Source organism: Nycticebus coucang, chromosome 7, assembly GCF_027406575.1.
Source record: "Nycticebus coucang isolate mNycCou1 chromosome 7, mNycCou1.pri, whole genome shotgun sequence".
NCBI lineage: Eukaryota > Metazoa > Chordata > Mammalia > Primates > Lorisidae > Nycticebus > Nycticebus coucang.
Genome location: NC_069786.1, coordinates 134197611 through 134215857, shown reverse-complemented (window position 1 = coordinate 134215857; position 18247 = coordinate 134197611). Strand labels below are relative to the sequence as shown.

General features: G+C 43.3%; 1 protein-coding gene across 50 annotated transcripts in view; it reads right to left on the bottom strand.

Moving 5' to 3' along the window:
- Nucleotides 1–942: 942 nt before the first annotated feature.
- The window catches only part of LRRFIP1 (LRR binding FLII interacting protein 1), a 156360-nt gene continuing 139055 nt past the window's right edge, over nucleotides 943–18247 (bottom strand). For 18 of the 50 annotated variants that reach the window (XM_053596581.1, XM_053596573.1, XM_053596574.1 and 15 more), the window contains one exon: nucleotides 14903–17913. In XM_053596581.1, coding sequence (XP_053452556.1) covers nucleotides 16190–17913 — 1724 coding nt within the window. In that variant the 3' untranslated portion in view covers nucleotides 14903–16189. Of the gene's footprint in view, nucleotides 1827–6154; nucleotides 6260–7293; nucleotides 7374–8034; nucleotides 8153–9727; nucleotides 9778–14901; nucleotides 17914–18247 lie in introns of those variants that run through there. The other 32 variants (XM_053596595.1, XM_053596590.1, XM_053596593.1 and 29 more) reach the window with 4 other exon arrangements.

Here is an 18247-nt window from a genome sequence, read left to right as displayed (position 1 = left end):
AAGTTTTTGATATAGAAATATAAAAAGCCACATCCCCAAAGCTCAGTACATCTGAGCTGGGAGTGGGGATAGGATTTTTTCAAAGCCATAGAGAGTCAGACATGGTGCTGTCTTCAGAAGGAGAGCTCAGTGGGATCCCTGAGTGCCTGGGTTGGGGGCACAGAAGGCTGGGGGTGAAGGTCTTCTCATTGCAATCCTGAACAGCATTTGATTAGTGGTATCCATTTGTGTTATCCACTTCTGATGTCTTTTGAGTAGGCTGCTGTATGTCCTAAATGCTGTTTCATTTCTAAAACTGAAAGTGATTTGTAGGAAACATACAACAGGAATCCTGGTCTAGGTTTCAACCATCTCCTTTCCCAATCTTCTAATTCAGGCTAGAGTAATGGTTCTCAACAGGGGGTGCTTCTGTACCCCACAGTGGACATTTGGCAATGTCTGGAGACATTTTTGTTTATAAGAATCTGGGGTGGGGCTTACTGGCATCTGGTGGGCAGAGTCCAGGGATACTGCTCACATCCCCTGGCACATAGGACAGCTGCTCCCAGCAACCAAGAATGAACTGGCTCAGGATGAAGATCATGGTGAGGCTGAGAAAGGCTGGGTGACAGGGGTGAAAAAAGCCAGCAACAAGATTTCCAGTAGCTACATCTGCAAGGAAAGTTTTATTCCATGAAAATAGATGTGAAAATCATGTTCTAGCTTTTTCTACTTTTTGTCCTTGACATCATTGTCTCTACTATCTCCTACATCGTCAGCTTACTTTTTGTTCTATCTAAATGCACTGATTCTGCAAATATACCTTTGTTTTTAAATAGAGGAAGGAAAAAAATTGATTTGACGTTAAAAAAATAAAAAGCAGATCCAAAATATACAGAACACTTACTATGAAATCAGTTAAAGATTTATTTTTCAGTGGGAAAAATTAAAACCACATTGCTCAAGTCTTTCAACATTTCATTTTTTTATTTTTCTAATAGTACATTCTTTAAAAGAAGTTAACAACTTCAATTCCAAATATAAGGATTAAATAAAGCAAATGAAAAGCTGTCATTTTCAGTGAAGCTATTGCCTAATTACCCTGGGAAAAAAGTTTTCTTATGACTGAACTGATGCAAAAATCCCTTAGAAAAGCTTTGTTTGTTGCCTGTAAAGAGTCTTCTTAAGGTCACTTTTACGTCTAGACCATCCCCTTGTTTCCAGTGAAAGGTTCTGCTTGGTAATGGCTTGTGGTTCCACAGTGTTTTGCGTATGAAAAGCGCAGACTAAGATACTATGGACTGAAGTTGCTCCCACTGCAGACTCTGCCACGAAAGGAAGTCCCAACACTGTCACATTTCCCCTTAATCTTCAGCAAGACACATGGAAAGAAACCCAAGTCCCACCTTCATCTCTAGTTGGATCACTGTTTTCAATGGCGCTCAGAGGCTGCTGTGCCATCAGACAAGGCCCCTCGAGGCCCAGTGTGCTTATTTATGGAGTACTCTGCAGGTTCTAGGTGTCGGCCCCAGGCGGGCCAGGGCTCTGCAGGCAGAGGCATCTGGTGGCGGCTGGGGTGCCTTCGGTGAGCCATGGCACAGAGCACCGAGGAGCTAAGTGCCCGCCGCGGTCTTCTCTCGGACAGCAGGGGAAGCAGCAGCGCTCCAGACAGGACAGAGAGAAGCCCGTGGACAGTGCTCTCCAGTCACCAGCCAGTTGCCTGTCCAGAGCTGTGTCTACTGCTGGGATAAGAGTGCACTTCTATTTGCTTTCATTTTCTCTAGACGCTTCACTAAGTGGCCGTTGCTCACCTCAAGCTCTTCTGTTTTATCCAATGCAGAGCGGAGCTGGAAACAGAGGAAGGGTAGTGAGCTCTGAGGAACTAGTTTCCTCCAAACATAAATCACCATGACTCCAATCCTACTGAAAAATACAAGCATAACGTGGACCCACTAAAGTGCTAAAAATACTTGCATGTGTATGTGTGTTTCTTAACTTAAGAAGTAATACAAGGCCCGTGATTCTGGCATCATTGAGTGACTAGGGGAATCTTCCTCCTCTGAAATAACTGGACCCAGACAGGGCACAATCTTGGGGATCCTCAGGGTCTCACAAAAGGTAAGTGAGGCAAATAAGCAAAGAGCTCAGCCAGACCCAGTTGGAGGAGGTGGTCCCCCACAGCCCCGGGCAGCCAGCAGAAAGGCTTCCGCAGCCAGAAACCAAAGTGCGGCTATCTGAGGCCAAGATGCTCACACCTGGCAGCCAGGGCCCCAGAGCCTGCGAGTCAGGGCAGGGAGATGAGCAGCAGAAGCCACATTAGCAGGAGCTGTCTGGAGCCCAGGCAGCAGGGCAGAGTGGAGGTGCCCTAAGCTGCAAGTACTATGGCCATATGGCAGCGGAGACAGATATTATGACAGAATCTGTGGCTCAGCTTCAACCCAAAACACTCAAGAAGGGTGACTGGGATCCTGGGACAGAAGTCCTTCCGACCATCACCAAGAAGCAGAAGCAAGTCCTCTGTGACTGCAGGAAATTTCCCCACGTCAGCCTGGAGTGTTCCTACAAACAAAAACCAAGGATATCCTCACAAAACACTTCATCCGTGAAGGGGAAAACCATTTGAGCGAGAGTCAACTGAAGAAATAAGCAACAGAATTAGACTCCCTACAAACAAAAACCAAGGATAATCCTCACAAAACACTTCATCCGTGAAGGGGAAAACCATTTGAGTGAGAGTCAACTGAAGAAATAAGCAACAGAATTAGACTCCCGAAGACTGAACGTGTTTCAGTTGTCAGATACAGAACACAGAATAGCTGTCAGGAAATGTTTTAAAAAGTAGGTTATAATTTAAAAAGAAAGCACACATATAAGGAATAAATGTACTTTCTTTCTTTTAAAACAGAAACTGGAAAATCTATGAAAAAACAATAATTTATGCATTACACAGTAGAGAGAAGGTGGTGGGAAATATAAAAGAGAGATGGTTAAAAAATGTAGAGGTTGCAATGAGAAAGCCTAATAACCCTCTGATTAGAGTCTAAAAGGTGAAAGTAGAGAGAGCAGGAAAGAGGAATTATTTAAAGAGCTAACAGTTAAATATTTTCCAAAATTAATTTTACGAAAGAATTCACAGATCTAAGAAACACTATATATCCCAAGCAGAATAAATAGCAATAAACCCATGTCTAACATTGAATAAAACTGTAGAAAATCAAACATGAAGAAGGATTTGGAAGAAGCTAGAGAGGGAAGTAAACAGAGAAAGTCTCACAGTTAGAACTACAGATTCCCCAACAGCATCAATGGAAGCTGGAAGACAGCAGTTAGGATCACTGAGAAAAAATGACAGCTGCCTTAGAGTTGCACATCGCTCAATACTACTGCCCAAGAACAAGGGTGAAAAAAAGCATTCGTAAACAAACACTGAGGAGATTCACCACCACGAAGGCCAATCGAATGATCTACAAGTGTAAGATACCAACTGGGAAGTCGGGTAAACTGGCAAATGTGTAGATATGTCAATGGGCTGTCTAAAACAACGAACTGTCTGATGAGTGGGGTTTAAAAAGGTCCAAATATGGGGTGGCGCCTGTGGCTCAGTTGGTAAGGCGCTGGCCCCATATACCGAGGGTGGCGGGTTCAAACCTGGCCCCGGTCGAACTGCAACAAAAAAATAGCCGGGTGTTGTGGTGGGCGCCTATAATCCGAGGTACTCGGGAGGCTGAGGCAAGAGAATCGCTTAGGCCCAGGAGTTGGAGGTTGCTGTGAGCTGTGTGATGCCACGGCACTCTACCGAGGGCCATAAAGTGAGATTGTCTCTACAAAAAAAAGAAAAAAAAAAAAAAAGGTCCAAATATGTATGTGTGGATATGTGTGCATACAAGTACATGCGTGTGTGAACGCATGTGTCAGGAAGGGGACTAGAGCCACGGTGCTACAGAAGGGGGGGTAAAGACACTGTTCAACTTTAAGACTTTTAAAGTTAAATACCAATAATATCCCAAGACTGATCACCCAAAGAGCAGAAATTGAATATCAATTTTAAATCTGGAGAGAGAAAAAGGACATAAAGAAGGCAGGACAAATGGACATCTGCAGTAGGATGGCAGGAATGGGTCCGACAATACCAGTGACAATGGACTAAGGGCTCCAGTGAAAATGCACAGATTTCAGATTCAATAACAACAACTGCCACCTGGCTGTACGCCTCTCAAAAGAGACAACCTAATGCCTGAGCACACAGAAAAGACCGAAGGCAAAGGGATGGAAAAATCAAAAGTGGACAAATGCTAACCCAAAGAAAGCTGGTGCTGCCACATTAGTAACTGACATGTGAACACAGGGACGGAGAAACACAGGTCCCTGCAGGACGATGCCAGGGGCTCCTCAGCAAGGAGACGTTAAGAATTTTAAACAAACAGCCTCAAAACACATGAAGCAAAACCTGACAGAGAAACAGGGAGAATGAGATAAATCTACCACCATCTATCTACTAGGGAAGTTGTTGGGATCTCTACCGGTTACTGCGAGTTGCAGCACACAAAAGGAATACCCACTTGGCAGGTCCGATCAGCGGAGGAACACAAAACTTTGTAGCCATAAATCTACACAAGCTTTCTGAGCATGTTTGAGACATGTGCAAAAATCAGTCATGTATCAGGTAAGTACGAAGCAAGTTATGGACAAAATCCTAAGGCCAGCTATGGTAAAGACCATGTTCTCTGACCGTAGCTAAATTAAGCTAGAAAGTCAAATGAAAAAAACTCACGTCTTTTAAAAAGCCTATTTCTAAATAACTCACGGGTTAAAGTACAAACCACGGGTTAAAGTACAAACCATAATGGAAATCTGGAAATACTTAGAACATGGTAACTGAAATGGCCCACATCAAAGCATGCGGGATGCGGCGGAAGTGTGCAAGGACAACCCCGGAGTCTGAGGGGAGATGCGTTAGGTCAGCTGGGTCCAATCCTGCAGTGAGATCGACCCCTGGGCATCTGAGGCAGGGGTGGGAGGCAGAGGCAAGAACGGGCCAGGGGTGTGGGGCCTCAGGGAAGGGAGAGGACCTAAGTTCTCTGAGTACAGGTGGCTTTTTCAGGGGTCGCCTCTTTGCTTTTAAGAGGATATGTACTGAGGGTGGCATGGGGTGGGGAATGTGGGTGAAGAAAGATTTTTAGAGAGGAGAGAAAGAGCATCCCTGGGCCTTCTCCATTGTGCTTGCCCACATGAGAATGGCCACCACTTCTTCCCTGGAAGAGCACCATCACCTCCTGTAGGGTCTCTGCACATTACTGAAACATAAGTCATCTCTGCTCTCACTGGCCCCTCCGCGTGGAAGGACTTTCTCCCAGTCTCATGACACTTGCCCCCTACCAGCTTCAGGTCTGTCCTCGTACGTCACTAGAAGGGAAGTCATCCTTGGTCACCTTAAAACTGCGCCAGCCTGAGCCACTACTGTGCCCTGGCCCCTTCCTGGGCATGGGCCCCTCTGTCCCCCAGAGGGAAGGTTCTAAGAAGGCAGAGGCTTTGATCCCAGCATCCGGTAGATGTACAAGTATCTGTTGAACAAACAACTTTGTCAAGTGTCCTTAGTAGGTAAAATATATGTAATTTATTTTTTTTAGAGATTGGAAGCACAGAAATTAACGAGTGTGACCAGCAGGTGGCTTTAGAGCAGCTCAGCTTCCCAGGGGGCACTTTTCCTGTGGTGAGCTCTGACAGTCCTGGTCTCACCCCTGCACACCACCTGGTGCTGCGCCACTGTGGGTCCACCTCTCCCAGTTCCTGGCCTCACCACTGCACACCACCTGGCGCTGCGCCACTGTGGGTCCACCTCTCCCAGTTCCCTACGCAGACCCGCCCCAGATGAGACAACATTTACTGAGAATAAGAGGCCTGGCTACTCCTTTATCTCAGTAACTTGGTGTTTCTGGACGAGTCCTACGGGAAATTCTCAAGACTGTTGGGAGCCATTTAATGCCAACAGTGATTTGGCCCTCATCTCCTACCTGGCTGAACCTTTACTAGGATGCTGGCACTTTAGGTGGTTTGCATGATCTGACGGTGAAGAGCCCCATGGCAAATTTAACTGTGGTAAATCCTCCCTCTACTGTCCTAACTACAGGGACATTTATCACCCTTTCTTTCCCTATAAATGGCCTAAAAATTTTACCTCTCTTTGGAGTTTCCGCTTTTCAGCTTTAAGTTCATCTTCTATTTTTTCTGCATTTTCAGCAGCCGATTTATAACGTGCTACTTGACTCTCTAACCTTATTACCTAAATGAGAGGGAAAAACCACAGGTATAAATGAGTAGACCCATTTTCCTTCTTAAGTTGCTTTATTCCATCTGAGATCAAAGAGTGTGGCTTAAGACACGAGAGAACACCCTGCAAAGAATTAGGATGTGATTGGACAATTGAGGCTGCTGTACGAGTTACTTGCTTGTATTTCTGAGCGAGCCCCCCTCCACCACTACCACTGATAGGGACTCGTTTCCTTGACCCCCATCCACAGGGTGACCCCCATTGTGCTGACGCCCAGCCGCCTGGCTCTGCCTCTCCCCTTGCTCTTCTGGAAATAGAATGAGCCATGCTGGTGAGCAGAGAATCCACCAGGGCCTCAGCTCTGTCTGATCCCTCCAGGGAACATGGGTGGGAAGCAGAAAAGGGCAGGTGAGGAGCGATAGGAGGAGCCTGGCAGGGCCCGCCCCAGTCAAGGTTCTCAGAGCAGCAGAGGCATGACGCACACACCAGTCCTGTGCCACCCAGGGTGCTTTGTCAAACTCATCATCCTCTATGTACACCAGGCTCCTTTTTGTTTCTATAAAAATTCCAAGAAGTTCCATCCATCCACATATACCCACAACTGAGGGTGAAAAAGCAGCTGTCTTCTCTCCCTCTGGATAGAACATACTGCCCCAGAGCCCAGCGTGCTGGGGGCAGGAGAGCCCCATGTCTACATCCCAGGGAGAGCTGGCCTGGCGGGGAGAGAAACCCAGGGAAGGGAGATATCCAGTATGAAGTGCTTTTTAATTACTAAATTATTTTTAAATGACAAAATTTAACCCCCCCAGCCACATTAGCTATTTTCTACAACTGTTGTGCATTAACAGATTAATGTCTGTTATAACAACCTGAATCATAATTCTCCTTCCTTCCCACTTGTTCTCTCTCTAAGAAATACTTTGAGAGACTTGTCTTAACATATTCCTTTCAGGACCTTTTTTTGGCTCTAAAAGTCTCTGCTTATTTTTGTCCTCAGCCCTTTAGGGCGATTCCTAGGAGACGCTGTTTAACAAGTTTGCACATACATTTTGTTCTAATGCAGTTATCTCTTGTTCAGATTTTGCAAGTTTAAATTTGAGGTCGCTGATCTGTCTGTTGGCATCCCCTAAAGGTTGAAAGAGAAGGAAAATTCGTTAAGCTCTTGGGCTTTCAAAATGTTAAAACAATAGTTACTGGGAACCAAGCCCTTACTTTATAATAGTCATTTGGCAAATCTGTTAGATCTGGCCCAGGCCACCAGGCTTGCCAGAGCTGGGAAGAGGAAAGGTGCTCTCTTCCCGTGAACACAGGCTGGGAGAGTGCCTTTCCGCTCCTGTGCATAAAGCAATGTTAGGGGTGGGGGGAAGGGGAGAGAGAGACTTTGTGTAATTTTATCTTCCTTAAGTCCATTTCTACTTCACTGGCATAAAAAATATCTTTCAATTTTTTCATGCAATCAGCAGATCTAAAACCTGCTGCGTCCAGTAAAATAAATGTGGTTTTTTCCATCAGAGCTTCACATGGTGACATCTTGGTGCATATTTTTTTGGCACCTGCTCTAACTCATAGGCTCTGAGAGAAACATTTTGTTCTGCCCACCTATCCATCCTTTTTCCATCCCATAGAGAAACATCTTTGTGCTTTTGTATATATGGGCTTTTGGGGGACACAGGTGAATACTGGGCATGCTTTGCCATGACAGCTTCATGCCAGCTTTTCTCCAGCACAAGTGTGATGCGCTCAGCACAAGTGAACGAGTTTACTTCCACACAGGGGTCGACATTTACTTTGTAGATCCATTACGTGCATGTCTGTCCCATTTTCCAAGACGGCATCTTCAGCTCGAAGGCTGTCCGGCTTGCCATTCTTCTGTCTCTCCTCCAGCTGCCTTTTGAGTTTCTTAATCTGAAAACACCCACCAGTAAAAGATGTTAATTTCTCTATTCTAAATGAGACTGAAAAGCTGAACTTAGAGCCTGTCAGAAAGGGAGCAGCAGGGAAGCAAAAACTGACACCCTGGAAGTGCAAATGGCCACTGCCCTGCAGTTGTGGAGGGTTCCCGGGGGGTCAAAGAGACAGAGATAGTGTGATTATCCCCGAGATAAACGTGGTGAAGGTTATAATCCACCCTACAGCCCACCAGCTGGGCAGGCAATCTTTCCCCTTTTATGAAGAAACTAAAGCAAACAAAAAATCTGCCAGTTAGTACTCTTCCCAGAAAGTACTACAATTTAATGCACAAGGAATGACAATTAAACAATGTTTACAATATCAGCCATGAATTATTTTGTGTCTCTGGGTGAAAAGTTATTTCCAAAGTTGGAATTCCTCCAGACTCAGGAGGAGATTGTACATAAAATACTTCAAATGTTTAAGAGTTAGCAAGTTAGTGTGCTATTAAACTTTCTTTATTCATTAAGAAACCAGAAAGCGTCCCTTGGAACCTTCTGGGCTTGGGTATATCTTAATTAAAATCCCCAAAAAGAATCTCTGTGCTCCTTCTCACAGAGCCAGGTTAAGCTGAGCTTTGCTCAGAGGCGTAAAGTTGGTATCTACACAGCTTTCGTCCCTCTAGGAGAGAAACACAGTCTTTCTGCTGTGCTTGGTGTGTAGGGGGAAGGAGATCCCTAATTAAGTACATACCGTCAGTGCCTGCTACTTTAAGGACGGAAGTACAAATTCCAGTGGATGTGTGTTTTGAACAGATCACAGGAGTCTCAAGAAATTACTCCCACTATACTCAGTGCTTTATCCAAACTGACAAGTCTTCAGCAGAGTTATAAAAAGTCAGGCAAATATATCTCTTTAGGCTTATGAGGGAGAATTAGGAGAACTAGGTTTCTTGAGAAATTTTTGTGGAATAATTCAATAAATATCCTGCATATGAAAAAGATCAAATAGGATAACTGCTTAGTATGTTTTGAGGTAGGAGAGACCAATGAAGAGGAACCACAGTTCAAACAACTTTGATCAGCTATAGAAGGAAGTACCTGCCAGGGGCGGCGCCTGTGGCTCAAAGGAGTAGGGCGCTGGCCCCATATACTGGAGGTGGCGGGTTCAAACCCAGCCCTGGCCAAAAACAGCAAAAAAAAAAAAAAGAAAAACCTGCCAGAAAGGAGGCACTGAGTGAGAACAAAACTGACCTCATAGACAAGGAGAAGTAAGAAATGGTGTTTGGAAGGACTTAGTAACACCCTTGCCCTTCGATGGGTAATCTAGACCTTTATACTAGTATTTATTTTAAGCAGCAATTCAGTAAAACACACCAAATTTGGCTTTGAGTCTTTGAGACATCCTTACTCAACCTCATATGATTTATGATGTCCTATTTGGATAAAAATATTAAGAAAACCAGTTGGCTTGATAATTATTTTCGGTTATGATACATTTAGGAGTTTTCTGAGTAAGCAAAAAATAAGGAAAGGAAGGTGGTTTCAGGTGCCCTGTTCAGAACCCATAAAGTGATAAAAGGATTGTTACCTGTTCCAATAAGCACTCTCGCTCATCGACAAGCTTTTTCAACCTAATATCTAAAGAAATCAGAAAGATAGGGGTTTAGGTGAATCTGCACACTGCACATTTCAGCACATAGCTAAACTGAAGAATGGTCATTCAGGTTAGTGAAATGAATGATGGAGTTATACACACGTACCACGGTGAATGAGGCCACAGACAGGACTGGGGGAGAACGCAGCCACAGGGGTCGGGGCAACCTCCCGGAACATGCTTCACGGCAGGCGCAGCATCCGGCCGCATGCAAACAGGCTAATCTTCTACCTTAGGTTAGCATGCAAGAACTCTAGGGCCAAGCCACACTGCAACACAAGATCTCACAGGCTTCATGGTTTAACATCATTAGCAATGTACAGTCACACCGAAAGTCACAATTCAACAGCACCAACATTTGAATTATCCTCATCTTTCTGAGTTTACATCTCAGACACATTTATTTTTCTCCTTTCTCTCATAGAGTCATCAACATCAGAGATGTGACTACATGTTTATGACCCCTGAGTCCACTAATAACACATCTGCTAACCTAGTTACCAAGAGCAGTTATTTTTTGGGGGAAAAATGCACCAATGGGTTAGATGTCTGTAATTCTTCCCACCACAGATAAAGAGAGATGCGTATATATTAAGTGTCTCTTAATTTCCCACACTTCTCTGTGAAGAGGTATCAAGTACTATAATCTTCAGATTCAGAGGATTCAAAATCCCACATCAATTTACAGGCAAAATCAGAATGATAGCATGAAACAGTGATAATATATACTGCCACCTCCTCTGCGACACGGGTGCTGTCCTGGCTGCTTTCACACCATTAGCTCATTTAGCTCACTCCAGCCCAGAAAGCCCACTGGGTGGCCTGTCCCTGCACCCTTCTTCTATAGGTGATGAAGAGACGCCCAGAATGATTGATGGACTTTGCTGAGGCCTCACAGGCTGGCCACAGGGCTGCACCCCTAACCACTGCACACCACCGTTTTTCCAGATCTACACTCATATTTCTGAGCCCACCCTGACTTCTGGCCCAAGGCTCTTATTCCCAAGAGGACACTGCTATCAGAATGTGTAGCTCCAAATTCTTCAGAGTAAAATGCTAACCTTGATTAGTCATTAAAGAGAAAATAATTCATATAAAATGTATCTTTGTTTTCATTTAAAACATCATCCGGCCACATTCTAATCCAAGTTATATCTTTCTTCATTTTTCCAAAGACCCTAAGTTACTATTTTGAGAGGCAGAGCATCAAAATAAGACACCAGAAAATATTAAACATAAATTAAATGTATGATCCGAGTTCCATTTTCATTTATATATGGATCGCTTCTGATAGCTGTTTTCTTCTTTTTTTTTTTTTAATTAAGTCATTTGTACATAGATCATAAATACATTTATGCCATTATGGGATTCAACGTGTTGATTATTGTACAAATTGGAATGCTTACATCCTTCTAATCAACATAGCTTTCACCTCATTTACCCAATTATAGCATTAAGACATTTGTGTTCTACACCTGATAGATCCAACTTTTATTCTGTACATTCCATGCACTTACCCAACTAAAAAAACTTTTTATAGTTAAACCTGATTCTTTTATCCAGTATCACTTTTTATTTTATACTCCCACATATGAAAACTATAGGCATCATAAAAAACACCAAATACACATTAAAATATGATCTTGAAGCTCATATATTTATTGTACAATTTTTAAAATATTTTTCTATTGGAAGACTTCAAATATTGTAGATTAGTAGAAAATAAATGTTAAAATGTAATGAATGCTAGCAAAAAGAATAATCCAACCTTTAGTGTTATAGTGAGAATATAAAAAAGAGATAAAACTCTTAAAGAATTTTAAAAAGGAATTTTAAAGCAGAATTGGAGAAAAAAATGAAAACTAAGTAGTTTTAAGAAAATTTAAGGGCGGCGCCTGTGGCTCAAGGAGTAGGGCGCCGGTCCCATATGCCGGAGGTGGCGGGTTCAAACCTAGCCCCGGCCAAAAAAAAAAAAAAGAAAATTTAAACAATAGCAAAGTAAATAAATAGCAAAATCATTTGGTATAAAGAAAAAAGGACTCCTGCTTTTCACAGCTTTAGAAACCAACAAGTAGAACACCTCACAAGCCGTGAGTCTGAAGCATCCTGCCAACCTCCCCCTGCCCTCCTTACTCAGTGAGCTGTGGGGGCTCATCACCCGACGGCAGCACCCAGTTTAAAAACAGATGAAAACAAGTCATCAAAAAGATGAAGTCCCTTTGTCCCCAATTTAGGATGTTCTTTTATATTGGGAAGTTAAAATTGGTCGGCTATTGAAGGTTATTTTTAGTAATTGTGAAAGGTTTATATTTTTAAAAATCTAGTTTTTATGCATTAAATTGCAATGAACTTTCTGGTATGCATTTTAGAGACCCATGAAATGGGAGACAAAGAGGTAAGACCTTCTAGAAAATTACTGGGGTAGCCAAATCCTAGTTTTGGGAGTCTGTGAGCTCCTGTGTTCCTGGGCCATTCTTTTGGCCCAAGTGTCTTAGCTGGTCTGTCCAGGGGAAACCCACAGCGACAGCGGCCGCCAGGAAGCACATGCCTGTAAAGAGCTTTTCCTGATCTTTGCCAAGCTCTGACAGGTGGACTCTCACCCATTTTCAGACAGCAAAACAAGGCACAGTGAGTGAGGTTCAGTAGATTACTCATAATGATATGTTTCCGAGAGCATATTTTTAATTCTGTGGATTAATTCCTCTTCCCGCTGCCCAGAAGAATCATCTCCCCTCTGTATTTGTAAAGATGACAAAGGAAATTCAAAGAGGACTGAGGGAGACCAAGGCCTCTTGAGAAACATGTTGCCGGCTGCCACTTGGAGTGACCTCACTGCTGCAGTCGTTTTCATCTTCCTGGCTGTCCTCCCAGCAGGGAGCAGCTCCCTCCTGCAAAAGGCACAGCTGGGCTGGGGCTGCAGCTGCTTCTGGTTTCACCTGTTTGCAGGGCCCAAGGGGTCTGCATAGTCGGGAATAAGGATATATGTCCTTATATCATCCACTAGCCATTCCTATCTCGAAAAATATATGTAAGAAGGGGCAGTAAAAAGAGTGGAAGGACGTTCCTCCTGACAAAGTTCTCTGTGCATGTGATTGTCACACTGAACAAGGACATGTTCTGATCATCACACGCGTGCACACACACACACACACACACCCTTTCCTTGAGGGGCCAGACATTTGGAACACGTCCCACAGTCACGTTCCCTTGGCTCTGCGGCTGGGGCGGCACACTGTGCAGTGAGGCCTTCCAGGAAAGGAATCTATTGGCAGAAAACACTAACCCCCAGAATTAGCATTCCAGGGTCCCACTGGTAAGTGAAATGTTGAGGGCATTAGGTCTTCGGGTAACTGCAATTACTAAGGATTATAGTAAGCAGTCAACACCCTACATCTCATTCTTAAAAACTCTTTAAAAATTTTATTGCTCTCTGACCTCTGTCTATGGTAACAACCTATAATTAAAAAATCTGTCTTTCCCTTACAAAGTAGGATGTATCACTGTAGACAGCGAACAGGCCTCCGTTGCCAGGGGGAGGAGGCAAAGAGGCTATCTTTCCTATATTTTAAGGTAAATTTCTCTTCCTTTTCTTTTTTAAAAGCATGTTGGCTATTCTTGCATTATTTCTCTTACATGTGAATTTTAGAATTAGCACAGTTCATGAAAAGTCTTATTTGGATCTTGATTAGACTCATATGAAATTATAAATTAATTTGTGGAGAAATAGCATCCTTGCTATAAATCTTCCTTCCTACCTACAGTATAATTTGCCACCTTTTCAGGTCTCTAAGAAGTATTTCAATACTGTTTTTAAAATTCTCTATACATTTTCTAATTGGCTATAGTTGGTATATAAAAATAAAACTTTCAACTTAAGCAATTGAAAAAAAATGTCTTTCCCTATTTTCTACCTACAACCATAATTATAACTACTTATACTTTTGAAATAAGCTTTACACATACACACAGTACCTACGTCCTGCTTTGGACATGAACAATATCCAAGCGTTTCTCTGTTCTGTTATAGTGAAACGTCAGTATCTAGGTTTTCCTGGAGATATGGCTGGCAGTAACCCTTTCAATTCTTTTCTAAGATTGAATCTTTTGACCTTGAAACCTTCCTAAATTGCCTTACACCTTACTCCTTAAACTGACTGTATTTAGGTGACCCATTTCACAATAACTTGAGGCCCTGCACTGTATCAATTACAGCTCCAGGACATAACAGCCTTATGCCTTCAGAGCAGAATAATTGACGTTCACAAGCAAGTCTCTGAAATTACCAAGAAATGCTTTGGCTGTTCAGAAGTCCTTTTTCTTTCTTTACTCATGCCCTGATTCGCAGTTGTCCACTCCCCAATGTAGACCTTCCCGTGTGTTCACGCCCACACCACCTGCCACATACAAAGTGATCAAAACTGTGCCCTGCCTGAGTAGAACAATGAGTTGAGAATAATTGAGACCTTGGGTGGCTGAATGGAGGGTGTAGTGAGCCTGGTGTCCTGTAAGGGGCCGTGGAATAAAACAGGAAAGAAAGAAAAGAACTTGAAACGGTTTGGTGACGTCACCATGCCGTGACTCTGGTTGTTGAATTCCTTCCTAAAAGGCAGGAATGAGTAGAAATGAGTAGCTGTCTGCCTTCCACTGAGAATCCAGCTGTGCTGAAGTGCAGGACATAACCCAAAGCCCTTCCGCCTCCCGTAGAGCCCTGAATCATTCTCTAGCAGTCTCAGCTTCCTCAGCTCCATTCTCCTCGACTTCAGGGAAACTTAGCAGTCAAGTTTTTGGTGTTTTCATTATACTCTTCAAACTTTCTACATTTAAGCGGAGCAAGGGAATGGAGCCCTTTCTCAACTGGGGTTCCTCAGCAGAACTGCAAGTCACAGGAGACACCATAAGGGCAGATGCCCCCACGCTAGAACCAGCCCGAGGCCAAGAGAGAAGGTCGTTCATTACTACAAAGGGCAGGAGGTCTGGGTCTTTCACAGAACCCCCGTGAGGATCAGCAACCCAGGTGCAGATAACCGTAAAGATGGTTATCATGTAACACAGTATTCTGACAGACTCAGAATTCCAGTAGCCCAAAGAGTAGAACCACAGGCTTGTACAATTATAAAATGCCTTTATTTCCATGACATGGTAACACTTAAGTTTGCCTCAACTTTTATTGAGGTTTTGGTTTTTTTGCACTCAGTTGCATCTTGTAACAGTAATAGGAATCCACGTAATCTCATAAAGTGTCAACAACACTCAATAATGTTTGTTCCGTTGTAATTTTATATTTCACAATCTTTAATCTACCTTTACAATTATTTTTTAAATGCTTATTTATATAAAAAATATATCTTTTGTTCAGGCAGATCAAAACAAGAGTTTTCCAATAATAATACAAATGAGAAACAACAAATGAAAATATTTATACCATAATACCCACAGTGATTCAACTCTTTCAAAATATCTTCTTACAGTCTGATTAGCAGTTTGCACTGGAAGTAACCTTTCCTGTTGCTCTTTTCTATAATGATTAGACATTCATGCAGAAAGAGAAGTGAAGTGAAGGTCCTAAAACATTTCTGTGAGTGACTGCCCTGCTCAAATATTGCAGTAGGAAATGAAATTTCAACAAATGTCACTTCCATAAAATATCTTTGTATACAATGAATTTGGTACACGCCATCAGCATGAAGTCAGAATCTCCCACAAAGCAATTTCAGGGGTCGTTAACAATGAGATCCAAAAGCATTGATATTTGTTAACCCTAAAATGATTGATCATTGTCTTAAGGTGCCAATCTCATCACTCTCTGACCTATTTGCTATTTGGGTGTTTTATCTCCTTTAAATACCAGAGAGGTTATAACATACTCATGTCCTAAAATCAAATATGAAAGCACTAGTGAAGTGTGTATATGAAGGGGGCGTTAAGTACCAATTATACTCATGATGCAGAAACCTAAGAATGCTGTTCGGTCATTTCGACTAGAAGCTGATATGTTTGGTCAAGAATATCCACATTCATATAGACCTAAGGCAAATGCTAAATATTTTTATTTTAGTTTAAGCTAGAACATCAGCAGTATACATTATTGTTTGACACTACCGGAATGTTGTCATTGGAACTTACACTAATAACAAGTATGTCTTACTTTCTAATCTGGGTGACAACTTCAATGATTAAATATAAATCTACGAGTAACAGTCTGTACCTTACAGTGGCACAGGCAGGTGACCTGATGATTGTCACATAGTGCATCTAAATCAACTTGGAACATTTTACTCACATCGGCAGTGGTGACAAAAGAGTCTCTTGTGATCAGACTTACTGTGCAAAGTTCTTGGCCCCCTGTAAAGCTCCTGTCTGTGTCACACCTCCTCCTGCGGCCCGTCTGCCCCCCCGTTAGGACATGGTGCAATCTTCTTTGCTTTTGCCCTTTTCATTTTCTCTTTCTGTATCTTCTCTGCTTTCTGAATCCAAGTCCCCCGACTCTCCTGCTGGTGCTGAGAGGTCCTCGCTTTCTAGACTAACGCTATCTAAAGCTTTCTTGACTGTCTGACTTGGCTGTTCTGGCATGATGTGCCCCTCGACACTTTCTGTTTGAAGGACATCGTTAATTTCCCTGGTGGGACTTCCCCGCGGGCTGCTACCATTTACTGCTTCCTCCTCTGGCTCTGGAGGGCTGCTCTGAGTGGCGCCACCTTTTTTAGCATCACTTTTTATAACATCTTCCTCTAATTCTTTATCATTCATACTAGTGCCTGACAATTGAATTGTATCATCTTCAAAATTCAATGTGTCTCCATCAGCTCTTACTTTCTCTGCTTCTGTTTTTCCAACCTCTTGGTTACAGTTTCCATCCAAATCAGGGTCTTCTGGACAATCAACATTTTCACCACTTTCTGCTACAACTTTCTGTTTGGGATTTTTAGCCACCTCATCTTGAGCTTCCACCACTGACGTTTTGGTAGTAAATTTAACCTGTTCTTCTTCCTTAACTTCACTTAAATCTGCGTCCTGATACATTAACTCTTTCTTAACAGCTTTAAGGGTTTCTACAGGTGCTGGTGGTTTTTTCTTCTTGTTTTTCTTCTTCTTGTTCTTTGCCTTCTTCTGTGATGACTCCAGTGCCTCTCCTTGCGGGTCCCTCTTCTCTTCACTGGGCTCTTTCGTCTCTAGGGGTTCACTGTCAGTACCTGCCACACTTGGACCTGCTGCTTCTTGGTGACCACTCTTGGCTGCTGGAGAACCAGGAATGGTTTGGACGTGTGTCTCAGCTGGTTTCTCTTCCCTTAACCCTGGTTCTTCATGGTTCTCCCTGTCTACCTCTGTACTCTGAACTGGGGAACCTCTGGGCTCAGCTACTTTCTGGTTGGTGACTTCTGTCTCTAAACTATGTCCTATGCTTGGACCCAACTTTGGAGGGGCAGCTACTGCGCACTCTTCATCTTGACACACTGTGTCATCATTGTATTCGGGGGGATGTGAGGCCACTGTGCCCACCTGCTCCCCAATATGAGCTTCCCCTCCCTCTTCCACCTTCTCAGTGTGGCTCCTGCTTTGCCCGCCAGTGTCTATGCTGCTCACCCTTTTGATGTCAGGTATTTGCGAAGGAACAGATTCCTGACATGGTTTTGAGCTAACCTCTTCCAAAGTGGTTCTAAAATCCTCTTGCTTTTCTTTTTCCTGCTTTTCTACAGATTCTTTACTTTGGCTGTTGATATCCAAGGCATGGCAACTGTCCTGCTCACTCCCAGAGCCTGGGCCTTCGCTATCTAACTCACGCAAACAGCTGCTAAGGGAAGCTCCAGGCCTATCACCTGCCACACTAATGACCTCATTGGATTGAACCTGCCCTGTATTTTCAAGGCAAGACATGTTCTCTAGAATTTGGCTGTGAACCTGCTCCTCATCTCTAGCACCTGCTAACTGTCCTAGGGACGGGGCTTTGTCTTCCTCAGAGACTTTCTGGTTCTCAGCACTGTCACCAGGGTGTGACGCCACTGTGTCCACACAATCCTTTATTGTGTCCTCTTTGGGCTGTTCTTTCTCAGAATTCTGCAAGATTGTTCTTTTCCCCACATTGTCCACAATGTCATTTTTCACCTCCACTTCATGGGCTCTTCCTAAAAGATCATTAAGAAAATTGAAGGGACCCCATGATGTGGTAACCACTTAGTATATATCAAAATGTAAACACATGTCCTAAATCCCACCCAACCCTATTCCTGAAGAGAGGGCGGCATCAAGAATCGCGTGAAATAGAAGCCTTGGCCAGTGCTGCGCGGTACAGCAGCGCTTGCATCAGTGACTTTGTGACCAGTAACGGTCACTGCCACCATCTCGATGGCAGGAGCGGCTGCTGGTGCCATCTCATATGAGTGGATTTTTTTAAGGTGAAGTTAAGTTTTAACAAATAAAAAGAGCTCTGGGCAGCCAAACAATCCACAATGATGAGTT